General features: G+C 40.5%; 1 protein-coding gene across 1 annotated transcript; it reads left to right on the top strand.

The window, feature by feature from the left end:
- Positions 1-453: 453 nt before the first annotated feature.
- Positions 454-27,857, top strand: HAO1 (hydroxyacid oxidase 1). The gene is made up of 8 exons (XM_032185601.1): positions 454-590; positions 9,229-9,380; positions 20,360-20,615; positions 23,041-23,216; positions 23,941-24,032; positions 26,893-27,051; positions 27,320-27,389; positions 27,787-27,857. The coding sequence occupies exons 1-8, from the start codon at positions 454-456 to the stop codon at positions 27,855-27,857; spliced, it is 1,113 nt and encodes a 370-aa protein (XP_032041492.1).

The following is a 27,857-nucleotide window of genomic DNA, read 5'->3' as shown; positions in this document are numbered from 1 at the left end:
TTGACAGCTTGGTTTATGCAACTTGGCTCAAAATCCAGAGTTTTAATGGAAATAACTGGAAACATGCTTGTGTTAACTGTTGTTCTAAATGCCTGTTCAGGCTTGGACCAGCTTTTATAAATAAACTGAGTCAGAATTTTGCTTTTTGAACATAAATGCTATCTTTTTTCAGTCACCTGGACATTTTAGATGATAGGTATACACAAGAGATGGTACCTGCCTGTTACTGGAGTTTTAAGTCTTTTTTTCTATCATGTCCTAGGTTCACCTCCACCACATGAAATAAAATGTGGTGCTGAAGTCCAATATGACACAAGAAGTTGGTGTATATTTTTTTGTGCATTGATAAGCAAGTCAAATCTTGATGAGATCCCACATTAATGATTTACAGACAGAAATACAGAGTTTAAAAGTGGAAAGTAGGATTAAAGTTATCCTGTGAGATCTGCAAGCATGTCTGGAAAGCCAGTTTGTATTTCAGATTTTGAAGATTACGCTAAAAAATTTCTCCCCAAATCAGTGTATGATTATTACCGATCTGGAGCAGATGACCAGGAGACATTAGCAGATAACGTGGCAGCATTCTCAAGGTAGGAGGATAATTTAAGGTTGTAGAGTGCATAAGTTATGTTATTAGGAGATGTAGTGCAATATTCTTTTTGTGTCAACAAAACTTACTTTTTCGGAAACTTCTTTATTTTTTGACTCAAAGAATTCCTTCTCAGAACATCTCTCTCCTTTCTTTTCCTTTACCTTATGTTTTCTATCAAAAAGCAGTCCTAAAAATGCACTAGCATGATCTAACTTTACCTGCATTTTGTTTCTTTTATTTCAGGAAACAAACTTTCCAGGTGTAACCAACACTTCATAAGCTGATGGAAGTGTAGCTTCTACATTTTAAGCTATTATACAGGCAACACATTCTTGTATTATTGTACTTTCTAGGTCCTGAGTCAGTTTTAACACAACTGTACCTCCTAAACTGAGTTATTTTTGTGGCCTTCCCTGGTAAGTCTGTGCAACACTGCTAAATTGCAGCTTCCTACCCTAGCGGTGTGCTCTGGAGAAAGCTCTGAAAGCCAGTGCTCAGCACTGTGTGGCTGCTGTGTGACTGACTGTTCAGGAGATTTCCAACAAAAGGTCAGCACTTCACCATGAAATATTGTAAATGATAGGTACTATTGTAAACCAGTTTTGACTTGCAGACCATAGCTCTGGGCTCCTGTTGTCAATACCTCAAATCACTCAACCCTTTGTCCCAGAAGTGCAAGGTCAGCACAGAGTAAAGCAACATTTCCTGTCAGATTCAGTGGAGGAGTGTCAAAACTCCTGTCAAATCACTTTGTGTTATGTTGGCTCCCCGTTCCCTGAATCTGTGCTGCAGCTCTGCTACCAGAGCATCATCCCTAGCAGAGCAGAAAGGAGAGAACGTGGCCAGCAGGCTGGTCACCTCATCCTGGTTCAGTCCAGTCAAACTGTTTAAACATGCAGGTGTTAACTTCCCTTTCCTTCTGTTACTCTCTGTTGGTGCAGACATCTAACTCTCCTGTGCCCTTCTTTTGCTAATCTCTTAAGGCTTTGTCTTTAATCCTGCTGTGTCTAACAAACCATAACTATTTTTCCCAATTTATCTTTAATCTTTCTCCCTCCCTACTTTGATTTTCTTTCACAAATGTCACCCATCCTGGCAGCATGGCTAATAGTTTCTGCCTTGAGCTCAAACAAAAATGTCAAGTGTAGACAGATGTTACATGCTGCATTGCAGGAGTGGTCAGGATCACTCTGCATTTTTTTTTCTTTTAACATCAGAATAGGGTAGAAATTTAAAGTTGGCACTAATGAAGAGTTACTGAGTGAGCTCAGTCTAATCTCAAGTGGTGTGGATGCTCCCATGCCTGTAGAGAAATTTACTGGGCTGGATTCTCACATCCTTATGGGGTATGGCTCAATTCACCACAGTACCTTCATCTCACAGCACCTGCCACTAGCTGGACTTCAAATCACTTTACGGGGTGGTAGGTATTGTTTGCCTTATGCCTTTGAAATGAAATATCAGCAAAGGGTTGGAGGAAGGGCAGGTATTCGTTTCAGTGCTAACTTCTAGGCAGCTTGCTGGGTTAGGACCTGCACACTCAGGGGGAGCTGGGTGCCTGAAAGGAAGCCCACGGCACCAGGGGACTGAGCAGAGTGGCCACCAAGCTAACTGGTCCCAGGTGTCTGAAGTTAAGGAAATGCTGCAATGGAGTTCTCATCTCTTTCTGAGCTTATTGCAGTCTATAATCTCCTGGGAGATGAAAATGTTTCTGTTGACAAAGGAAAGGGCTGTGTGGGAACACTTCTGGATTCTGGAATGAGTTAAAAATGGATCAACAGGTTTGAAGGTACAAGTCTTTTAAATTCAGGCTCATTTGTAGTTAAATAGTTGCCTGTAGCTTCTTGTATATCCAGATTTAAGTGATTTATACAGATATACACAGAAAGCTTGTGGCAGAGCAGAATATTAATGCTGTAGAGCAGCAATCCTAGTTACTGCTCCCGTTGCTTTTCCACAGGCTGTGAGCAATTCAACTGGAAATCTCATGCAACTTTCTTAAGATCCAAGAAAACTTGGTAATTCATCTGGTGGCATTTCAAAAGTCAGCTCTAATGTTAGGGACATACATAGAAAAGCTTTACAGTGTCAGAAGAAAATCACTAACCTACACTGTGACTGGTTATTCCGGACCTTCCATCTCTATGCAGAAGCCCCCATTATCGACTAAAATCTTCTTGTGCTTGGTGGTGTTCATACACAAACGAAATGACTGTTCCAAGGAGCAAATAGAAGCAAGAAAGGTTGTAATGCTTCTTCATTGAATGTTTCCAGATGCCTTATAAAGGTTATTTACCCTAATAAGAACAAAATAAAATGTTAAGAATAGCACATTCAGAAGAAGCTATCAGAGGTAATAAACTATAAGGGTAGTGTGTGTATTATTTTTTTTTTTAACTACTGACTACTAGAGCTAATCATGGTTATAATCATGGTTACACCATGAATCATAGATCTAATCTGTATGGAAACCAGCTAACAAAAAATGAGTATGTCAAGTTGCCATCTTGGTATTAGTGGGGCTAGATATTAGTGATGAGAGCAGCTTTGCTCTGAAGTTTCCCACTGCAGGAGCAGACTCCTCTCATACAGGCCTCCTTGCATCAGCCTGGTCACCTGTTGGATTCACCTCTTTCCTGCAATCTTTCAATGTATTTTCAGCCTCCGGTTTTAGGCATTCAAAAACTGCAGAGCTCACAGGGAGGCTGTGACTGAGGGTGGTATTAATTAGAAGTGCCTTGAACAGCCTGAGGCAGTGTAACTTTGCCAGATCTTGGTGTGACTGAAATGCCCGTGTACTGGCTTCCTCCTCCTCAACAGTAAAGTTACAAGCGGGGGTGGTTTTGGAGGTGGAAGCTGTGTTTCTGTCTTTGCTCTCCCTTCATTTGCCTGAGTATTAGATGATCCTATTCCAGCAGTTACTCTAGACCATTTAAATGTCTTCCAAAAGGCAGTTAAAAAAATCCAAATGACTGACAAATGGGATTTGTTTTATTAAATCATCAAACAGAATTTATGAACAGCCAAAAAGAGATGGCATGGGCCAGAAATATTGAAGTCAGAACTATGCTTGTTACCTTCCCTTCACTTCCCCCCTCTCTCTGGATAGACCTAAGCACAGACAAGTGCAGTGACATGCTGAAGGCCACCTAGTAACAAAGTGGGAGAGCTGGGATCAGAGTCCAAAACCCAGTCACTGTTGTAAGACACACTGTCCACTGGTTTCTGATGAGCTGTGCCAGTGCTGCAGTTTTCCTCTATGAAAAGGCAACATAACTGAAGTCACCTGCCAGATGGTCCTTAGTCTTTGTTAAAGTGAATTCTGAACCCTCCCTTCTTTAATGGGATGGTGGACCTCTGTGGAAGCACATTCAGCACAGTGCTCCATGGGGTGGATCTCGACAGCTGCAGCAGTCCCTACCTGTGGGGTCCCTCAGCAGCTAAGTGACAATGGATTTATGTGTTCTTAGCACATGGGATGCTGTGGTTAATGATTTTAGACCATGTGTAATGGCTTCCTTGCGGCACATCTAGAGATGTGAAACTTCATATAAACACTTGAGGTTATCTAGTTTTTAAGACTAATTTCAGCATGAGCAACTTCAAAAACCTTTGTTTTTAATATGGTGCTTCTGTGAGAGAAGCATGATCTAACCATTATGGATGCAGGGCTGCTACTCACTCTGGATTCAGTCCCTGAGTTGCATAGTCTTTGTCTTAAACACGTTATTGGTTATCTCCCTACTCCTGAGTGCAGATCGTAGGTAAATATAAAGTAAGATGGACTTTACACCCACAAAGATCACAGAGTCAGATGACTTTGTGAAAGAAGTACAAAGAGCTTTACTTCCATTGACCAGAGAAATCTCATTTTGATTTCTACTGTCAAAAGTTTAGTAAATACCATTTCAGGACACAGGGTTCGGTCTGTTTAAAGATGTTTATGGTATTTAAATATTTATAGGTATCTATATAAATATTTGTATTCAAATGGAAAAGAAAAAAGCATGAAATTGGACCAAAAGCGTGAATTCTTAGCTAGTATTTTTGTAATGCATGGTGCAAGATTGTTAAGGTGAGACAGAATGATAGGACACTTTCTATCTGGAATAAAAAATCAGTCAAGTTTGTGAGCTCTTAATGTTTTTGGCAACTTAGTGGTTGCATTTACAATGGAAATAGATTATTATTAAGAAGTGATCTAGCAAATGAATGGCTGTTGATAAATAATTCAATACCTTTGGAACGGTCTATGCAACTTTTGGAACAGCACAATTCATATCCATTTGATAAAATCACATGTCCTGGCCTCTTGACAACACAGGAACTTAAAGTAGTTTGGACTTGTAATTAGATACTGGAGCATAAAATGCCCCCAGAAGACCAAGGTTTCAGATGAAGACAACACTAGGTGCAGTCATTCTGCTCTAGTTTCCAGTTTATCTGAGATTTGATGTTGGACTGAAGAACTGGTGCTTGCATTTCAACATCAGCATTTTCCTGCTAAGGCTAGATAATTCTTTATTCAGTTTCCAAATGAAGTGGAAATGGTACTTGCATAAGTGAGGCATTAAGGCCAGAGACAATCATTTAAGGTGTCAGAGCATACATTATTCCCTATGGCATCTGACTTCATTCACCTTGCATTTGTTCTGTGTCTGGAAACACTGTATGTCCTTCCAACACTGTGCTGTCTGGTGATTAAATTCACACTCAAGTTGTCAAGAAAGCAACAGGCCTGAATAAAGAATAGATTTTATGACAAGGCAAGGCTTGGTTGGGTGCCTTTGGCTTGATGGCACTCAAGAAATCAATCTAAAATCACCTCTTTCCACATTTTAATGAGGGTAGAAGTATGTGTGTTTAGGAATACATTTCTGATAATCTGCTGTGACACGTTTTGCCACTGACTTCCCAGTGGCATTTGAAGATGATGCATTTTGTTGTCATGTACCAGGAGCTTGTTTATCAGTGACAGCACTGATGTATATTTTCTGTAAATGTACCATCATCTTGTAGCTAGGTATTAAGGGCATTAAAATGATTGGGCACATGCTTTTTTTGACCAATATTTAAATTAAGGCTGAGAATGTGATTGGGGTCAAACAAACATGTCAAGTTGCAGGGAGAGGAAAAGAAAGGAATGCTTGTAATAACAGGTTGGTTATGTTCCTGCAGCGTCTTTCACCTCAGATTCAGCGTGCTCTGAAAAGAATTGTTGTGTGGATGGTGAGACATCCTGGTAGAGAAAATGTATTTTCCACAAGCAAAAGGAGCTGTTGCTTGGCCCTGTGCAGCCATGGTACGTGCCCCTTGTGATGGGAAGGAGAGGCAGTAGGGGAGATTAAGGTTATCAAAGAGGGTTGGAGCTGGGATGGGGCCTTTGCCTGAACACTGTGTCCTTCCCAAGCACACTGCTAGTGATGCAGTGTGAAGGGATTATTTAGTATGAATTCAGAAGAGAAATGAGAACAGCTGCTTGAAAAATGTGCTAGATTTTGAAAATTTCAGCAGTTTTTTAAAGCTGAAAAAGAGTGAAAAATGAGTGCTCTCCTCTTTATCTTACTCATTTGAAGAATAATTTACATTTTGAAATTTCTGAACAGGGAGGGAAAAGGGAAAGCCCATTAATCCCCCTTCATTTTCATCCTTCTTTCAAAACAGCTTTCAGCTGAAGTTGTCTGAATTGGGAGAGCTCACTACCTTCCCCAGTGCAGCACTTTCCAGCCACCAGCTGGTAGGAAAGATGCAGCAACTTGTAATTAGTGATTATAACATGCAAGTGTGGGCCTTGTTTAAAAAGGTGTGGGTGACAAGATAAATAACAAATGTACAAGGTCTTTACAAAATACCTTGCAAATGCTTTTGCTCAAAGAATTGGAGGAAGCATGTCTTGTGTGGCAGTCTAACAAAAGTGTGCTCTGGTTACTGGGAAATAATGCTCTTGGTTTATCCTTACTGCTGTTAAGGGTATATCCCTATGGATTGTCCAGAAAATACCTAATTTCAGTTGTTTGGTAAAGGCACAGCTGAAAAAAAACCTCCATGTTTGATAAAACCTGTTGCTGCTTTTGTAAAGAGCATATTAGTAAGATAATGATCCCTTTGGTGGTGTTTGTGGGACTCAGTAAGTGCTCAGTTATGAGTGTTGATTTGATGCTGGTCTAGAGCGTGTGACCTAATAAGATGCAAGGAAAGAAGAAGCCACAAAATCAATCAGGAGAAATATTTATGTTTAAATTCTGGGGCTAATAAATCTGATGGCCCCAAAAAGCTTGTGGACAGAATTATTTGATGGTACATAAAGGTGAGTGGGAAGGAAAGCATTTATCACTCCTTATAACAGTGTCATTTTTCTTGTATACTCTGCTGGGAGGAGATAGGGGATTTTTGCTTTTTCTGCTTCTTTTCTGAGCTAAAAGAACTAAAGAGATTTGGTTCTTCAGGACTGACACTCAAATGTGTGCTTTGCTTGCACCAGGTAAAAAAAAAACCTATAGGTCAGGGACAGCTGAGAACTAGGTGGCTGGAAAAGGGTAAGTTATTTCACATCCTTATGCTTTTGAGTTAGTCTGTAAACTTGAGCAAAATTATTAATGAATTTGTATTTGCTGGGAAAAGATGCCTTGAAGCTGGGAGAAAGCCTTTGGAATGAAAATTAGGAAGAAGGAGGAAAAAAGTCATGTTTTCTCTGTCCCACCCTCAGCCTGTCCTCCCCTAAAAAATAACAATCTGACACAGAAGCATGAAAACAAGTCCGAGGAGACATACTTACAGTGTGTGTCTTGGCATTGAATAATACAGCTGACTCCCACAACTGCATCTCTTCTTCCAAGCATCATAACCGTCCTTCTCCTCCCTGGGGAGCACGTTCTGGAGAACGAGCGTGGCCTGGTGCTCTACAGCATAAGAAATTTGGGTCTCACCCTGGCTATGTCTCAGGCTTCGTATGGAAATGAAAATTGATCTTCCTATAAAATGAAAAGACTTTTTTGTTTCTTTTTCTTCCTTCCTTCCTTCCCAAACACCCCCAACCTGCAGCTTAGTATGCAAGCTCAAGCTGACTGCTACTCAGAGTCAGCATGGTCTGAAGATAACTGGCTCTGGTTGCTCTCTTCATGCTAATAATAACAGTATCCATCTCCCTCAGGCATTCTAGTGCTGAGCAGGTAGTCAGGTTGAGCAGTACTAGAGATTAAGCTTTTAATTATTTTCTTTAATTAAAAATTCAATAGCAATCATCTAAAAGTGCGGTCTTTCAGAGGGAAGGATGCATTAGTAAGACATTGACGCAGAGCCTATTACTGCTCGCAGGGAACGTTGGGACCTTGCTCAGAGCGCACCCCTGAGAGCCAGCACCTGCTGATGCACACCCTCTTGTGGCTTGTGCTAACAGCGGCTGCACCATGACATTTCTTGTTTGGTGAGAAAAAGCCCACTTTCACGTGTACCCCCATGAATCCAGCCACATTAAGATAGGTTTGGGTACTGTCAGTGCTGTCTAGTTGACCCTGTGACAGGGTTCCTTGGCTTGTTGTGCCCTCATTTGGGAGCGGGAAGGAGGAGATAAATTTTTGTGTCCAAACCTGTGATGTCCAGCCTGCTTGCATCTTCGGATGTGTTGTGGGCGTTTTAGTTCTCTTTTGGAGTCAGCTTCCACTTGTACCCAAGCTCAAGGAGAATGAAGCCTTGGGTTGGTGTGGTTTCTGGGGGAGGCGCTGGAAGCAAAGCAAGGTCAGGAACAGTTGAGCAGATTCAGGGCCAAGTCATTCAAGGACTAGATTGTAATTTAGTCTCTTGGGAAAGTAATTGTGCTACTTGGTCTTTTCCTGTACCAAATTACAGTGGCTGCATTTGGTCTTTTCCTGGAAATCTCAAGTCTTTGCGGTATGATGGGCTGCTCCTGGGGCTGCAGTTACTTTTCAGCTCAGCATGTGATGCACAGCAGCCTGTGTCTGCTGGGGTTGGGGCTTCTCCAGACCTAGCGGCTCTCAAAAGGTGTCAGCAAAGATATAACGCAGTGAATGTCCGTGCCCCTCTGAGCTGAGACAAGCCAAGGCAGTGATCCTGCTCACCTGTTTTCCACTGGAAGAAGTGTGGCAGCTCATATTTCTCAATGCAGAGAGCCAGAGCACAGGGACAAGAAGGGGTGAGAATGCTAGACAGGCTCATTTTATACAAAAATCCTGTATCCTTTGGCTCCCTGGCCCATCAAACAAGCAACCAAGGGAGCTGAGAGGGTGACTAATTTCTTCTGTTCCTGCACACCTTCTGTCATCCAGCTCCGTCCCAAGGTTTTCTGGGAAGCAGGGATTCACTAAATGTTCTTTTGCAGCTCCCATCTTTTCTTTCAAATGATACCAGCCAACTGTTTTCAAAGGATCTTTGCCTCTTTCACTCTCCATTGATTTTGGTCCTTTCTTGCCTGCTTCTTCCTTGCTTTGTATGTTTTGCAGGTTCTCTACAGCTCCAGGTTGCACAATGTTCTGCTCCAGCAATCCCCTCCCTGGAGCCTTGTTGCAGCATCCTCCCCTCCATTTTTCACTTGTTTTCTCTTGACAACAGGAAAATCTGCTCTTGGACATTAGGAACTATAATTCCAGTGATGCAGGTATTTTATTCTATTTATTTGTCAGGTGGAAGCTGTACCCCCGGGTGCTCAGGGATGTGTCTGTAATGGACCTGTCAACTTCAGTCTTAGGGCAGAAAATCAGCATGCCCATCTGTGTCGGAGCAACTGCTATGCAGCGCATGGCTCACCCTGATGGAGAGATGGCTACTGCTAAAGGTAAACCGTGCAGCATCCCTGCAGTCCTCTTATCTCTGAATAAACAAACAAACAAACCAAAAAATGGTGGGAAGCGAGCAGGTGGGCGCTTGTTTCTGTGTCTTCAGATGGAAAAGGTAGATGCCCAGGACATCAGAACAGGAGGTGGCTTTGATCCGGATCCCAGACTTAAGGCATACACAGGCTTTGCCCAAACATCTTCAACAGTGGTTGCAGTCTGACACATCAGAATAGTAGTACTTAATTCTCAAGGGTGAAAATGGAGGGGAAAGAATTACTGTTAGCTTTAGTCCATGTCACAACAAATTTAGTCACAACAAATACAGATTAATGTGGAGAACTGGACATGGGTGACGCAAAGTGCAGCAGGTTGTGTGACCCAACTGGAAGAGGCCAAGGAGAACATCTGATGTTCCTCTGTGGGTGAGCTGGAGCTGTGTGATGGCTCCAGGATTCCTCTCTTCAGCCCTCTGTCTGTTGTAACTGTCTTCTGTTAAAGATTGTGTCTTTCTGGAGAACCGGCAGAAATATTTTTGTGATCCTCTGTAATAAAAATGCATCCCTAGCTTTTTAGGGCTACAAAAGACTACAGTATTTAACTAGTATGACTGCATTATGTTAGCCCTGCAACTGCTGGCAGGTTGTTTTTGTACCACTTTGGCAGCACCTTTTTAGGAAAGCCATTTGGTCTTGTTTTGGGAATAAAGTGGTAGAAAAATCACCTTTTTTAATAAATAAATAAATAAATAAATAAATAAATAAATAATTTTTTAAACAGAAATGGCAATTAAAATAAATAAATAAAAGCTGCCTCTTTCTGGCTTGAATTTGCAAGCTGTGGATACTTTTTGCTTGGCTGAACAGTCACCTGGTGCCAGAAATCTCCCCTTGGTGTCCTCCTTGCCCACTCCACCAGAGCATCTGTCACGGTGTGAGTGACTTGCTTTCTCCTAACTATGGATGTTTCACAGGCCTGCAGGAATCCTTAATATCATTTGTCATCAAAATAAAAATAGAAAACATCTGTATATTTATACATTCTATAAATGTAAATGTGTATATATTTTCATGACAAGATAGGCTTCCTTTCACAAGTCTGTTAATGAACACCAGTGGTCATCCATGTCTTTGCCTCAGAAGCCCTTGCCTGTGTTAAGACTTTTTGCTTCAAACATGGCATTTTTTTTAGGACATCCCAGGCAAGAAAAGGGCTCCTCCAAGCTAGATGATATGCAAAGAGGTTGCTGTTGTGGAGCCGGCAGCCTTAAAGTGTGTGAGAAATGGGGTATTAAACAGAATTCAAATGTGAAAATTTCTCACTCCTTTAATCCAAGTTGCAGAATGGCACAATCTCAGAAGAGGCCACATGGTGTGCCTGCTGCATACAAAAAGCATCAGGGTGTGTGTTTCAATGCCCCAATGCTGGTAGAATGGAAACGGTTACAGAACAGAAGTAGTCCTGTGCATGGATGAGCTATTAATTTAACAGCAATTCCATGACCAATGCAGCAAATGCTAGTGTGAAGTGAGTCTGATTATATGCCCTGCAGTGACAGCTGGTCTTGATTCTTGTTAAAATGCGGCATTGCTGGGAGATTCGCTGTGATGAGCTGCAACACTTCAGTATTGTTACCCAAGGCCTCCAGCAAACTCAGCCTTGTTGTGAGGCTTAGACTTTGCTTCTCAACAAGGAGCAATCTGAGTTTTCCTTTCTGTCAAAGGAGGCTTTTTTTAATTTATAGTATATTTGGGGATTTTTTATTTATTTATTTATTTATATTTTTTTGCTAAGAGATTGATTAAGAAGCCAGATAGTATGCGTATTGTATGTGCAGGCACGTTCCACACGATGGAGCTCGAATACCTTGCACTGGTTGGAGAAGCCGCGTCCTGTCAGCTGCGTTAGTGCTGTCCTGGCCTTTGGCAATGCTTGTGAATTATTTCTGGCCCAGGTTATGCTGGGAGGAAACTCTGAAGCATAATACTGTTAAGTGCAAACACATTAATGCAATGTTAAGAGTGAGATTAGAAATATACAAAACCCAAGATTTTTCTTAACAAAAATATCCACCGATACTATGGCCTGGCCACATTTTATATCATAAATCTAAAGCTGCATATAGAGTTGAGTGATAAAATAAGGCTAACTACTAGGGCTGAGTTATGGTTGTGGTAGATAACTTAATTTTGGAATTTCCTGACTCTTTTGCACTTAGTTTCAAACTGTAACATGATTATTGCATTTAATATTCCTGGATTTTCAAGCTAGGGGAGAGCTTAGTGTACTGGCAATGGTCTGAAAATGTGGTCAAATAAACATATCCGTGGGAGTTGATAAATTTTTCATCACTTTAAGGACAGTGTAATTAAAATCACACCCTCTGTATTGCATTAGCATTTCTTGTAGAAAAAGTCCTCAGTTTTGTGCTCTGTTAGAGGTGGAGCAGGGCAATCGATGCCAAGCTTTTGGTTTGACCTTATAAGATGACAGGGATTAGCTGTAAAGTACACGTTTGGCTTAAAGCTTCCCTTAAATTTGGGACATTTGGGATCAAGGGTTTTGTTACATCCAACTTCTCTTAAACTTAGTGATACCTCAGAAATACAAGTGGCCAGGCTGTTGGTTGCTTTAAATCCACTTTTGTTTCAGCTGCACTGGTTTATGCAAGGCAAGAAAGTCTGATCCATAGTCTCATGGCTTTTTCTGAAAGCACTATGTACTTGTAAGCTTGAATTTTGGCTCAGGTGTATAGGAAACAATGCATACAGCTGTTGTGATGGTCCTTACAAAGCACAGCGTGGTCTGAGCCTAGTCCCCTCCTGGCTTGAGTAGCTGTAGGACCAGGCATCATGCATCTTGACTTTCACTGGGGGGCACAGCAGCTGCCCAGAGGAGCGCCCACAGTGCACGTGTGTGCGTGTGCCTGGGCACTACCCTGCAGGTGCCACAAGAAATGCAGCTGCCAGGTTGGGATTGAACCTCAGGACATGATCTTGGATTCGCGTCATCTTCACCTATAGAACAGGGTGGTGCAGGTAGAAATAGCAACTTTTTTTTTTTTCCTATGTTTTTGTATTTCATCAGCAATGTCTAGTCCTACCAGTGACTTCCCTTAAGCAACAGCATTGTGCTTTGATCTGCTCTGCTCTTCCAGTGTGTTTGCCTGCAGGCTGCTGCATAAATGTCCTCTCTGGGGAGAAGGGCATTGAAGTCATGCTGTCTCTCATTAGGTAAAGCTTCCTTTGCAGACCCCTTGCTTCAGGCAGGAGTTGTGTTTTGGGGAGCTGCTGTTTCTCTTTGAGGAAGGCTGCTCTACAAATGACCACACTGGTGTAAAGGAGCATGTGTCTGACTTAAAATAGGACAAAGTCTGGCCACTTGCCTTAAACACACCTTCATCAACAATTCAGTTTCATTAGTAAAGGTTAATTTTTGGGGGAAAAAATGTTGAATTGTGATATTAAAAGTTCCTGATGGTAGGCAATTGAACACAATGTTTGTAAGTTACTCCAAAAGTTAACTCCACTCTGAACAGTATAAGCTGTAATTGCGGTCAAAACTTGTATAGCTTCAAATTCCAGAGGTTCGATTTTGTTATACTTGTTGGCTAGACTTTATATATATAGTCCATACAGGCTGCAATAAGTTTGCTCGTCAGTTTTCTTTGACATATCTAAAAAGACATGGAGTCCTTCCTTATTGAGTGCTTTCTCATACTTTAAACAATTTCATGGACCTGGCAGAAGTTATTCTTTTTTTTTTTTTTTTTTTTTTTTTCTTCTTCTTCAGGGCTTTCTTCAAGTATATTCCCTAGCATTTTTGTTGTAGTTCATCTGTGGCAATTTTTCAAATACGGGATTTTCCTTTTCAGTAGAAACTGAAAAATTGGGAGGAAAATTGTTTTGGATTAACTGAAACGTTTAATTTGATCCAAAAGGCAATGTTTTATTTCACTTTCCTACTAGCTAATGCTTTTAACCATAGCTCACTTTTGAAACAAAAGTGTTAGCTCAGAAGAAAACATTTCCATTTTGAAAATATCAATGCATGACATTTTGACTTTGGTGAATTTTTCTTGTCCTTCCCACTCCAATTTCAGCTTCTTTAAAAAATATTTGCCAAATTCAATGAATAATCTTAGCCACCATTAAAGAGCAAAGGGCTGTTCTCTAAACACTTTTCAGCAGAATTTTTCCATTTTTTTCCCCTGTTTGTCCATTGGAAGATTCACTGTTCCTCAATGCAAATATATTCATTTCCATCCTGCCTTCATGCTGTACTTGCAAACCAAAGTGATCCCCATGTTTTCTGTCTGTACTCACCCATGAGTACAGTAGCACTCATGGTCCTGTAAATAGGACCCACCTTTAAGTACATTGAAACAAAATCTTGTGCATTATCCAGCTGCTTAGCAAGAAATAGCAAATTTTTTGAAATCTCACTTGATCATGAGCAGATATGTAGCATTATTTTATCAAGATTTCTATTGTTATATAGTGATGCTAATTGCATAACGCTGTCTTAATTCTTACTGACTGATTACCTCGTATTCTGTTGGTTTAGCCCGTAAGTGGTACTGCAGTACCTGACTTTTCTTAGATTTACTGAAAATTGGGCTGAACAGCTTACTTGTTTTCTTGGCCGGATCTTTCAAAAAATTTGAATGCTAGTTGTTTAGATCTGATGATTTTATGTTTACTCTGCAATTGCTCTCAAACAGCTTTCTGAGTTACTGCTGACTCAAGAAGGATTTCACCATCACCTGTGATGCATCTGCACAGTCTGCTTTGCCAAATAGAGAAGAGGAATACTGGCTGAAAAGTTTTTTTTCCCCACCTGTTTACTTACTGTCAGCTCTATCATTTTCACCTAGGCTGGGATCAATACCTTTGCTCCCTTGGATCTTAACAAGCTTCTGAAACACTTTTTGTTTCTTTAATGCTGCTGAACATCTGAATTCAGGTTTCTTGTGCTCATCTGATGTTCCCATGACTGAGCGAAGTATTTTGTGATCTGCTGTTTTTTGTGCTCAGTCCCATGGTGACAACAGCAGGACTTTGCACCCATCTCTCACTTGCTACTTATATGATCTAATAAAATAAATTTCAGGGTATGGCTACTACACAGAGTCATTGAAAGGAAAATATTCATGTGGGACAACACAGGACCTAATCCTGACTCCCCCAGAGATGTGTATGGCCAGGGGACTTAATGGTGCAACTATATACAGGTGCTCTGGCATGACAGCCCTTCAGACCTGGCAGTGTGTTTCCCTGCTGCCTTCCTGCCCAGCTGACAAAATGTTGTGTCAACAAGCTGTCGGCCCAACTTGCACAGAGAGTTTTGAAAGGGGTAAGTGAGGTAAGTCTGGGCAGGGGATTTCTCAGCCAAGTGTGTTTCGTCAAGAGAGCAATGTTAAGTACTTTAAACAACTCTGTTTCTTAGGAGATGCAACTCAAAGAACATAGCTACTTCTCTTGAGAAATACCACTGTGCCAAAAGGACACCATGTTGATCCCAAACTTGTCCTTTGGCCCCGAACATGGGGACAGTGGATTCAGGGAAAAGTGACCACAGTGGGGCTGTTTGACCAACATGCCTCTGAGATGCCCCTAAAAGGCAAACAGTGGGAACTTGCAGAGCAAGAGAAAAATAGCGAGATTTACCCTTTCCATACAAGGAAGGTAACCCTGACAAAACAAGAAAAGTTAAACTGGGACCTTCTTCAGTGCTCTCCACTGAGGTACGTTGCCTTTGGGTTGCCCACAGGAATAAACTCCATACCTTTTCAGTATCAGTTAATGTAGTGATACCCCATCAGAGTTAGGAAGGAGACATGGTTTAAAGATGAAAAAAGGGCTGAGAATCATTATTATAGAATTACAGGATGGTTTGGATTGGAAGGGACCTTAAAGACCATCTAATTCCAACCCCCCTGCTGTGGGCAGGGATGCTTTGCACTAGACCAGGTTGCCCAAAGCTCCATCCAACCTGGCCTTGAATGCTCCCAGGGATGGGGCATCCACAACTTCCATGGCCACCTGTTCCAGTGTCCCACCATCATTGCTCTGTTCTCCTGTGGACTTCACAAGTAGGTCCTGTCCCATGATCAGCCTTGATTCGTTGCTACGTAAAATAGTTTAGTTGAATTCCCCAAGAAAGGAGACAGTCTTGTTTTGTTTGCATTTATCTTTCTTAATGAAAATAAATGTCCTTGTATCTCAGTTCAGGTGTTTCCAGTGGCTCAGGACAGGTGGGAATGGGGCTGAGGCACCTGTGCCCATGCAAAGCAGCTATGGAGCGAAGTCTGTGGAGGTCCTCTTTCTTAAGCACCCCATCATATCCCAATTAGAGGTGCATTTGGCCTTGAACTAAGGTGGAGTACAAAGAACTTAAAGCTTTATCGTCCTGATCTTGAAAGCTCCCCCTAGCCTCCTGTGTGTGCCTAATGCCACGCTTTCTGCTCTGCCACTGACCTCAGTGGGAACCTGCAGTGTGTACAGAGGTAAATGTATGCTTTGGGCAATGCTCAGGATTTGGGTTTAAAAGATGACCTTAAAAAAAAAAAAAAGGTGGTCTGAAATGGCATGAGGAAAGGCTGGTTTAAAAAAAATCTGATGTTTAAACTCTGGCAAATGTCACATGTTGCTGCAAGTTTCCCGTGGGAATACGGATCTAGGACTGACTTGTAATAGTAAATTAAAGTATTTGCAGCACCCCTAAATTGAAATGTAAAATATAGTTGTTAGAGGAAATGAACTGCTTCTGTTTTCTTCAACTGCAGTTATGCATGTAAGAAGTATATTTTGGCAAATCCTGATTTGAGGTAGGGAAAAAAACTAGCAATACTCTGAGACTATGTATCATATTTTTGAAAGCCTACAAAATTGTCAAAACCTTAAAAATGATCGAGGTAAAAACATAGGTCAACTAAAACCAAAACCTGGAATCTCCAAAACTTTGAAAAATGTTGTGTGCATAGACTTTGAATTTGACTGTGAAAATAACAGAATCACGGAATCCTTCAGGTTGGAAGAGACCTCCAAGATCACCTAGTCCAACCTCTGACCTAACACTAACAAGTTCTCCACTAAACCATATCACTGAGCTCTACATCTAAACATCTTTTAAAGACCTCCAGGGATGCCCAAAATATATGTGTTGAGCTGGTGCTTTAGCAGAGAGTGGTTAACTATAAAAGTAGAATGAGAGAGGAATTTTGTGAGTACACTCTTATGAAAACTCCATAGCCTAATTTGGGATAGTTGAACTTTGATTTTTATCAAAAATCTAATCTTAAATAAGATGAAAGTGTTACCTTCTCTATTGCCACATATCCCGGTAAGTTGAAAGGATATTTTTTTTGTGTGTGTGTTTAAAATGGTATTTTGTGTTTAGAATCTTCTATTCAGTGAATATACTGTGTGGTTTCTATTTCCATTTCTGCTTTTGCAATTGTTCTTGTGTCCTTAGGGCTGTATATATTCAGAATAAAAGTAAGAATAGAAATAAATGGATACCTACAGACAAATTGAACCATAACATTTACATTTTTCCCTTATCTGATCTGAGAGTTTTGCAACTGCTGGGTTAGTAACCCCTCCCTCTCATTCATGAACTCATATTTGACAGAGCAAAAGGAATGTTGCTCCCTTGTTTCTTAGCATCACTTAATGGACTTGATTGAGTAAATCACTTATAATGGGATTTGTGACAAACCACCACAGCTGATCTGAGCAAGATTTTAGGCATTCAGTAGGTTCTAAGGCATGCAGAAGGATTTTTTTTTATTATTATTATTATTTTTATTAGTGACTAGTGTGAGCTAGGCCTGGAATTTTAAATCAGTCAATTGTTTTCTTTTACTCCTCTGAATCAGATTTTATTTTGAGTCAGTTAATATTTATACCTTATTTCAGTTCAGATTTTTGTTCCTGTATCTTGTAGTAAAGCAAACACAGCAGCAGCAAGAATAATTGAACATGACTTTAAAATTGCAGTGATTGAAGTGGAGGGCTGTGGTGTGATGCAACTCACCTGCCTTTAATCATTTACGTGTGATCTATCCACTGGAGGCTGCCTTTACAGACAATGAGGAGAACTATACCCTGTAACTATTTCACTTCACTTACTTCAAATGGAGTCCAGGAGACTATCCCATATGCACATGCTTGTATTTGCTCAGATACATCAATCTTAATAAATTAGGCAACAGATGCATTTCCAATCTGATTGACAATGGAATACTATAAAACAATTGACCTGTGAGGATTATTCAGCAAAGACTTCAACAGTTTGACCCACTTAGCCTTTTGATTAAGTTGCAGCCTGATTGCAAACGATTGGTGAAGAAAATACAACCCAAATCGGTGGTTTCTAATGCACCTTTTCTTTGGGTAGCCAGAGGGTGAAAAACATTACCTTACCTCAGGTTCCTGTTAGGGCAGCACAGATGCATCTGTATTGTTTTGTGTTATATGCTGTCTCTTGTGATGTATACCTTTTTTCTTTTTGGGAGTAGAAGGTGAATTTAAGTGGGCAGCACTTTCTGAAGCTTGTTAGATGTTTCTTTAAGCTGCTCCTTAAAATCTGTTGATTCTGCAGTTTGCAGCTCTTCATGAGGTAGCAAAACCTGCAAGACAAAAGGCATGGGTATTTTCACTGATTGAAAGCTGCCTTGTGGCTGTATCCAATTTGTTTGAAAAAGCTGTTCATAAGCTTCAACCCTGAGATTTGTAATCCTTATTTAATAAAATGATGTCATAAAGACCACTTCTTAATGCCTTCATGGCTGGAGATGAGGTTTTGAAACAGAGGTCCATTTACATTAAAAAAAAAAAAAAAAAAAAAAAAGTGTGCTGTGGTAGACCAAGAAAAATAGGCTTTATATAATATTTGAGTTTTACAGTGTTATTTCCTTTATTTTACTTTAAGTGATAGATTACTGCTAAAAGAATAAGTCATATATTCATAAAAATGTAGTTGTATGAGGTTAGCTGGTTTGCAGTGCAGCCCAGTTTGGAAATCACCCTGTGGAGGTAGCTGGCACAGAGCCTTGAGCTGCCTGACCCCATCTAGGATTGTTTGGTGATGTTTGACCATGGGGCTGCCCACACCTCAGGAGTGATTTCACTGTACAGTTATTGAAGGTGAAGGAGGGAAGTGCAAATAATATTTGCTATGAACTCCCCTCCCTTTGGCCTCTGTGCAGTTTTTTTGGACACCACTTGTCTGTTGTACCTGCACATCTTCTTTTTCTCCTTTAGGGACTCCTGGATGGGGACTGCCACTTGGGGTGTTTCTCTCACATTCAGCAAGACCAGATTTTTATTTTTAGTTTTATTACTTTTCCAGTAGAGTGAAGCTTTATGTGCAGGACCAGGTGATGGATGTTGAGACCCACTCCTTTAGGTCATGAGATAGGATGCAAAGATGTCAGAGAAAACACTAGTGGAGGTTTCCCCTCAAATCTTTAAATGCCCACCAAAAAAAGCCTGTAGAAGCACTGAATCTAAGCATCACGTTGGCTCTGATCTTTGGGTGAGAGTGTTCATAACATTAGCTTTGTAGTCTTAGTTTACCACCACTCTTCTGAAGGTTTGGAGCTGGATAGGAGCTCTGTTCAAAGATTAGTTGGAACAAACTCATCTCTCAGTTTATCGGTTGGAGAAAATGTGATTAGCTACCTAATCTGTTATTGGCTGAGATGTATTACCGCACCCTTTTTCTTAAGTTCATAAACATTTGTACTGTGTACCTACATATGTTTATTCAGCTTGCACTATTTTACAAGCAAATACTTCACAAACTGATGTTTTTTTCTGTTTGCACGAAACGGTAAATGAATAGCAGAATGATGATTTAACATTTTGCATAATACAATATCAAATGACAATCTAAAAATGCAGGCGGGGAGGAAATAAAATTCGTTCATGCATTGCATGCAAGAAACTGAAATGTTCCCCTGTGAAACCAACCATCCTTACAGCTCAATATTAATTCATATGAGAGGGACAATGCACTTTAGCTGGTGCTTTTGGCTTACATCTGTGGAAAGTTCTTCTGTGGAAAATAAGAAGCCCTCAATCTTGAGGCCAGTAGCTACCTTTTTATAATCAACAAGAGCTATAAAAACAGCAACACTTGCTAGGCAGGAGATCTTGGACCAAACAGGGATCACATCTGTGTAATAAGGTTGCCTGCTGGACTGTGTCCTTTCTCTCTTCTGTTATTATGCCCTGAAACACCCTGTAGGGATGAAAACAGGCACTTGCTCAGAAAAGTCCTAGGAGACACCTTTATTAAAAGTGCTTCATGCTAGCGAACATCTTGAAGGGGGGAGAAAGTAGTCAAAGTGCTATGATAAAAACTTGGAAAAGTAGCAAGTGCTCGAGGGGGCACATGTGGCAGTGGCAAGGAGGACCAAAGAGCACTGTTGACAATGATAGTCCTAAAATGCCAATCTGCAGCAATGTGGCAGCATTCCAAAAGCTGGAAATATGATTTTTTTTTTTTTTTTTTTTTTTTTGGGGGGGTGATCATTTAAGACTGTGTGTATGCAAGTATGCCCTTAAATGTGGGCTAAAATTTCTCGACGAGTGTTAGCCAGACTCTAGGGGCTTACAGACAGACCCCCCATAGGATGAAGAATTAGTAATGTGGGATTAGGCTTATTCTGATTATAATGTCTTTTATTTCCAGTATTAGAACAGGAATCATCCCAAGCATGCACACAGCAGTTGCCAGAAATTGGCCAATGAACACAGAGAATAAGCCAGAGAGCTCTCACAGCAGCCCACTGCTGTTAGTAACTGCTAACTATTAACATAGCATGCACTGAAAGACTAAAAGCACATTCACGCTGAAGAAAGGCAGTGTGGAAGCACATGCACTGACACTCTCTTATGAGCCAAGTGCTCCTGTTTAGAGGAGCCTCTGTGTTTGGGGCAGTCTTGAACATGACCTTGTGTTCCTCCAGCCTGCCAGGCCATGGGGACAGGAATGATGCTGAGCTCCTGGGCGACCTCTTCCATCGAAGAAGTTGCTGAAGCAGCTCCTGACAGCCTTCGCTGGCTGCAGCTTTATGTGTACAAGGACCGGGAGGTTACCAAATCCCTAGTGAAGCGTGCGGAGAGAGCAGGTTACAAAGGGATCTTCGTGACGGTGGACACGCCGTTTCTTGGCAGGCGCATCGATGATGTGCGAAACAAGTTCCAGCTTCCTCCCCACCTCAGGTAGGTGCCTGCCGGTGGGACGTGGGATGAGCATATGAGTTGGTACACTGTAGAGACCCTGACTAATACTTGCTGAAGTGCTGGCAAAGTGGTAGCAGCCAAAGATTGGCTGGAAGGGTAAAGAATGAATGGGATGTGCAGGACTTGGGTTTGCAGCAAAACAGAGCTAAAAATCTTGCCAGAATCTTGTACTTACAAGGTCCTGATACTGCCCACAGTATCAGGACATATTTTAAGAGTACTGTGTTTGCTCTTACTCAGAACCTGGAAATGAAAACAAAATTGAAATTAAAAAGAAGATAAAAAATGTATTTTGAAGCATTGACTTGAGTTCTGAGTGAAAGTTAGTTTTGAATACTACTAATGTATCTGAAGTGCTCTTCCAATGTCTCCTACAACTGTTATGTTATGTATGTACATGTATGTACCATATGTAACATGAACATACCAAGAAATAACAAATCACATCCTCAGGTTCTTCATTTTCATAATACTCATTTCAAAGGTAAGCTATGGGACTGCACAATAAATCTGATTGTTCGCCTTGGAGGTATAAAGCTCCAGAACATGGGCTGTCAGATCCCCTCCCTATATTCCAGTCCTTGAAGCTAACATGTGAGATAGTGAAGACTGACAGAACAGCCTTAACTTTGCCTCTGATTTCTATATTAAAGTACAACCTTATCTGAAAAGCACCAGAAGACACAAAAATCCCTGACAAACCTGACACTAAAACGTAGTACGCTGGCATGCATATGCCCCACGTATTAATCCTGCTATAGATCCGTGATTGACAAAGCTTTGTTGATACACACTGACATTTTACCCAAGGAGAAGGTATTTTTAAGAGCTTTTTTTAGGGGTAGTATCATTTTAAGGCCTGGGGTTAAAGATAAACAGTTTTTGATTGAGAGTCAAATAACCCAAGAAATATTTGAGACAAGCAATAGAGCATTTCTGAAACACTTTGACCCCACCTGACCCACCAATAACAAGGTTTTGTTTGATTGAACCATATGAAATAATATGAAGTTGAAGTAATTTTTAAAGGTTAAAATTCGTTCAGATTTCAGAATGACTCTCAGTGTTTTGTTGCAGAGTTGGTGGTGAAATTCTCTAGTGTGGGGCTCTGCTTAGTTATGTGATAACTTTTTCTTGGCTTCAGATTTTCAACAAAGTTTCAAAGCAACAACAAGGTGCCATTGTGCTCAGAAATGTATGTAAGGCAACATTCATTCAAGTGTTGATCTGTATTCCGCAGTCCAAGAAAAACAACAGTTATTTATATAATCTTATCCATGGTTCTGTTTTTCTCTGGGTACCCCACCCTTCACAAACCAACAGCTGAAAAGCTGAATCTTGCTGAGAGCCTGCTCCTTTCTCATTTTCTTCTTTGCTTGGAGCTGAACAGAAAACCCATGTGAAATGTTGCTTGTTACAGGCATGAAATCAGCAGTGAAACTAGCCAGTTTCCGTGCAAAAATAGTGTGTGTTCCCAAAATGTGGAATATGAGTATAAAATAGCACAACGTGGAATGACACGCAATTTCCAGAGAACAGAGCAATCAGCCTGGTGTGGAACAGAGGTGTCCTTGGTGGTAACTGGTGTCACTGATGGTGGTTTGGTGTTTGTGAGCGCTCAGGCACTCAATTTCTCTATGCACCCTCATTTCCTCCTCTCCTGCTTTGTCTAGTAAGACTGAACTCTGATGCCAGGGGCTGATACTTACCATTTGATTCCTAGGACTGATTAGATTGCTTTGGTGCTAAAGAGCAAATAATAGCTAAAGTTTTCATGCGAGCTTTGTTCCCGTACGTTTTACAAGCAAATACACAAAAAAAAAAAAAAAAAGATGAATTGTACACAAGAGGAACTGTCTGGATGTTGGTCTTGTCAGCCAGATGAAAATTCTGGTTTCTTTGCAAGGCTTCATGCAGTTCCATCTAATTCATGGAATTTAGGAAAATTTCCTTTCCTTTTTCTCCTCTACCATCTACATGTTGCCCTGTTTCCTTCAGTGCTTGAATCCCCTGGATTGGGGTGGGGGAAAAGTGGCAGGAAAATACTTGCTATGTGAAAACTAAGGGCACTTCTGCTACAGATACGGGTAAGGAGAGGTGCACTTCTTGATGGCTGTGGGTCTTGGATTATGTTATGAAAGATCGATGTTCCCTTGGGATGTGTAGCCTTTGCTGCTTAAGAATCTGAATGGCCCACAGTCTGATGCATTTATCCTCACAGTGCCCCTGGAGATGCTGGGAATCTCCATATGGTGGGAAACTGAGGCCAAAGGAGTGGCTAAGGGTTGTGCCCTATGTTGCACGTGAGGTCTATGGCAAGATAGATGGTTGGGCCGGTACTAATATTTTTATGACTCCAGTGAATATTTCTCAGACTATTTTTCTGTGCTTTTTGTCATTTTAGATTAAAAAATTTTACAAGCAACAACTTGGCGTTCTCCTCAGGAAAAGACTTTGGAGAAAACAGTGGACTGGCTGTCTATGTAGCCGAGGCGATTGATTCAAGTGTTAAATGGGAGGACATCAAGTGGCTTCGAGGGCTGACCTCACTGCCCATCGTCATGAAAGGAATCCTCAGGGGTGTGTAGTTCTACTGCTTCCTATGAAGCAGGCAAGGCGCTCTTTCTTGCATAAGGTCAAAGACGGGGGTTTTGCATTTTGCTGGTTGAAGGTACAGGTCAAGGTTTGTGGTTTATCAGGCCTGAATAATAAGAATTAATAATAATTCTATTTAAGTTCACAGGTTGGTATAATATCAGTTGTATCGGAAATCACATAGTCAGGAATATCAAACATTGTACTTGTAAACCCTCACTCTAACCTGAGTTGTGTGCTACCTAAAGGAAAGCTGGATTTCTCTTCTGTCAAAAGAGCACCGAGGATGGTAAAATAGCTTCTTTTACTATGGATTATTACTGCAATCTTATTGATAACTATGGCATTGAGAAAATCATTTAGCAGAAGAATTGTAGGGAGTCCTCCAGGACAGAGAAAAGAGAATAAAAAGACTGGCCATCAAAATGGCTGTTAAGCCAAAATGACAAAATATTCTGCTCCAGGATTTCAAGTGACATTTCTAGTTTTTTTTTTTTGCTTAAAGACAAAACTGTTATTCTGTGTTGAGATGAGCATTTGGAAGGATGAAGCCCTAAGTGGTTTCCCAGTATCTTGCAATTTTTATTTATTTATTTATTTATTTTGAACTGATGCCATAATTTCCCTCATGATGTTGCACTCCCAGTTTTGGAAAGGATTATTATTTTATTATTATTATTTTTATTTATTTATTTTTTATTTTTTTCAGCTGATGATGCTAAAGAAGCTGTAAAGCTTGGGGTAAATGGTATCCTGGTGTCAAATCATGGAGCACGACAGCTTGATGGAGTCCCTGCAACTGTAAGTACTGGTACCAGTATGCAACAAGTCCTCTCTGTCTTCGGCTTCTTGTTTTCTTCTGCTGAATACATGGTAGCTGGAGGAAAAAAACTGTAAATATATCTGTCTAATGCCTTAACCTATGAGCCTGTCTCCCTCTCTTTCCTTCTCTTTAGTATGTCACAGCATACTTTGAGTTAGAATCAGCCTCTCCTTTGTCAGATCAATTGAAAAATCCCTGGAGGGTTTACGTGTGACTTTCTTCAAGCTACCTGGGTACCCTTTCCTGGCTGCAGTAGCCAGCATGGGAATCCAGAGGAGCGATTTCAGATAGCATATTACTGCCAGTTACACTGTTAGAAATTAGGATTTTTTTTTTCTACTCTTGTCTTTTATGTCTTCCTCATTCCTTTAGAAACCCTTTGTTGCAGTTTGTAGATCACCAAAGATTGCACTAAAGATGCTATCCCCTTTTAATATTCTCTGGAGACTTCTGAAAAGTTAAGTTAACAGAACAGCTAAAGACAGAAGGAAACTCCCCTTTTCTTCTTTTAAACCTTTTCACCTTTCAAAAAGGTACAGGGTGGTTAAATTACATGTTTTTTCCTTCTTCCTTTTCCTTGCTATGCTACCCTGTACATCTTCCAAAGGTAAAAAGGGATTTGAGAAGTTCTCAATTGACAAAAATGGAAGAAGTAAAGGAGCATGAAAAGGGTTGTGTTCAGGCTGAAGGAAAACCCCCAAAATTCCAATCATCACTCATCATGCTTCATTTGGTGTGAGAAAGCTGCACAAGTAAAGAGAGAATGAATGGGAGGAGAATCAAAGCCCAGATGTGACTGTTTCAGGATTTCTGATGTGCCCTTGATGAAAAACCTCCTGTTTTCCATGAGGATTTTCTGAAGGGAGAAGATAAGCCCTTTTCCATTGCAGAATGTTTTGTATGTTAAGTTTTAGCAGTTCAGCCCTGCAGGCCCACTAGTGTCCCCCCCTTCTTGCCCTGAAACATTTCTACTTTTCTCCTTGGGGGCAGCTGAGGATTTCCCCAGTTGATTTCATTCACCAGCTGATCCTTCAGAGGTCTTCACATGGACCCATTGATTACCTGTCTTTTCAGAGGGTGGGTGCCTAATGCTTAATAAATTTATTTTCTTTAACTTCTATCTTCTTGTCACCTTTTAAGAATGTATGCCTCAGTTTTACCGAGCGTATTGGAAAAATCTTGGGCAAGTCTGTGAGGTAACCCAACAGGAAGAAGGTATGAGGATATTGAAAAAAAAAAAAAATTGAAAAATGAGAACTCAAGAAACAGAATTATTATTTTTTGCCAAGTAGAACAAATTAAAATTGTGAACCACTTGTTTTGAGTTATTCCTTTGCAACACTGTTCACTGTGCAGATGAGAAAGCACTATCAAAGCTGGCATGTTCACTGGAATTCATCTTACAAAGGACTATTTCACAATGCAGTTTTCATAATGTAAATATCTGTATTGGAATACGCAAAGTGTTTCTGGTTTTGAAACAATTTCATGGTTTTCCAGAATGTGAGCTGAACCCGAGCTGGTTAATATTTCTAGTGTCTAGTTACACATTGAGGAAATCTATGTTTTAATTATTGTTTGCATCATACTTTAGTTATTATAGCACTTTAATGTTGGTACAGTTTGTCAGGATGTAGAAAGTGGTCTCTGTATATGGAAATAGATCCAAAATATGTTTGGCAAGAGAGCAAAACCAAAGGGAGGGGAAAAAATCACAGCAAGTGCCAAACTTCAAGAAAATTTTAATCCAAATCTAAAAACAAACTGTACTTTCAAGTTTTTTCCCTCATCTCCTGGTCATTTTTTATCCATTAGAAAGGAAATGAATTGCATCCGTATTTGAAAGACATGAATTTGTATGCCTTTTGTCTTACTACCACACACTGTTTCCAGTCTCCTTAGTACTTGGCTTCCAGTTCTGTGTCTTTCCTGATATTCATGAAAAGGAACCGTTTAGGCATTATGGGAACAGTTGCTATGTAATGCTTGAGCCTTGAATTCAGGAGGTTCATCTCTTTCTGGGACTTCTTGCATGGTGTTGACGTGTTATTAAATTCCCTGGTTACTTGTCTGTACCTTGGGAACACTAAGCATCCTTTCCCCCTTACCTTTACCACTGGCGTAGGGAGTAAGGGGAAATTGGTAAAAGCAATATACATGTGCAGTAGAAGAAAACATTTTCCACCTTGCTCAAAATTCAGAGAATGCTAGATGTTCCTTATATTAAGAAGCTCCTTCTACAACTATTCCTGTAATCAAGATGCATTTTCAAATGGAAAAACACATTCTTTGTTTTTTCTGTCAACTCTAAGAACAAGTTCCTCATGACACATCTCTTACTCAGTGTCTTTATGTACTATGCCCACTTTTGTGTTCCTTGGTGCTAGCTGGCCCTCATTAAAATTAATAATGACTTCAAGGAAGAAAGTGGAGATGGTTATTTAAAAAGCCAGTGATTCAATTTTATCCCCAGACTACTGAACACTGAAGGTTTGGGGAGGGCAATATCAAGGAGCAGACCTCATCTGTGCCTGGTATTTCTTAAATTCTTCACAAGTATTTCAAACTGGCTTGTGTTGGATACGTGTGATAGGATTAGATGGACATCTTATGTGATCCTGCTGATTCTCATTTTATTTATGTGACTGTCCAAGTAAATTTGACCTTTTTGTGTATCCGCTAACATTCTAAGTCAATTCTGTTTTTGAACGCAAGGCTGTATTACTAGTGCATACAATTAAGCAAACAATTACTCATTTAGCTTTTTTAAGCTTGAATTCAAAAAATAAATTGTGCTGCAGAAGTGGACGAGCTGTATTCCTGGTTTCACTCTTCTAGATTGATGTCTTGCCTGAAATCGTTGAGGCTGTGGAGGGGAAGGTAGAGGTGTTCCTAGACGGTGGTGTAAGAAAAGGCACCGATGTTCTCAAAGCATTAGCCCTGGGTGCCAAAGCTGTATTCATCAGAAGGCCTCTCGTCTGGGGCTTGGTTTATCAAGTAAGTCACAAAAATCTCAAACTTATGTTTTTAGATACCTAGACTAGCTGTTCAGGCTATGTGCACGTGTGTATGTGTGCCTGTAGGGGTGTGTGTGAGAGAGGGTTTCTGAATGCATGTGGTTATCCAGATCTTTATAATAATCTAAAACTTTCTATCAAATCCTTAAGAGTCAGGGTTGTCCATGAAATGTTCTTTATATGTTATCTGTATCTACACACGAGCTACATGTACATATAATAGTGCACGTTGTTTCCTAATTGCCTAGGGTGAAGAAGGAGCAAAAGAAGTTCTCCAGATGCTGAAGGAAGAGTTTCGCCTGGCAATGGCCCTGACAGGTGAGACTTGTTTCCTCTCAGTAACAACCACCTCTGTCTCTCGTTTCCTCAGAGCTTTCACTTGCCCTGTGCAAGGTGCTATAGTAACCTACAGAAGGGAGATAGAAATGTTTGCAGTATAAACAGATTAAGCTGCAGAGAGATGAGAAAAGAGACTGCTGTTAACCCTGTACTATACATTGGGAACTGAGTAGATTAAAGTAAAAACAAGTATAAATGTTTTTGACAAGGAAAGTGATAAATCCATAGAAAAGTAGTGGCAAAAAAAGTCACTAGGGGGTGGTTTTTTTTGATGATGCAGATAGAAATGCGATAGGGGAAAAAAAAAAAAAAAAAAAAAAGCTTAGAATGGGATAGAAAAGTGAGGCTTTTGACCAATATGTAACTTGTCCTCTAGGATGCCGCAGTGTAGAAGAAATTAGCAGGACGCTGATACGAAGACATGACGTATTGCTTTCCAAGATTTAG

The sequence above is a fragment of the Aythya fuligula genome, chromosome 3 (genome assembly GCF_009819795.1).
Source record: "Aythya fuligula isolate bAytFul2 chromosome 3, bAytFul2.pri, whole genome shotgun sequence".
NCBI classification, from domain to species: domain Eukaryota; kingdom Metazoa; phylum Chordata; class Aves; order Anseriformes; family Anatidae; genus Aythya; species Aythya fuligula.
The sequence above is the reverse complement of the archived record's forward strand: the minus strand, read 5'-3'. Positions and strand labels throughout refer to the sequence as shown.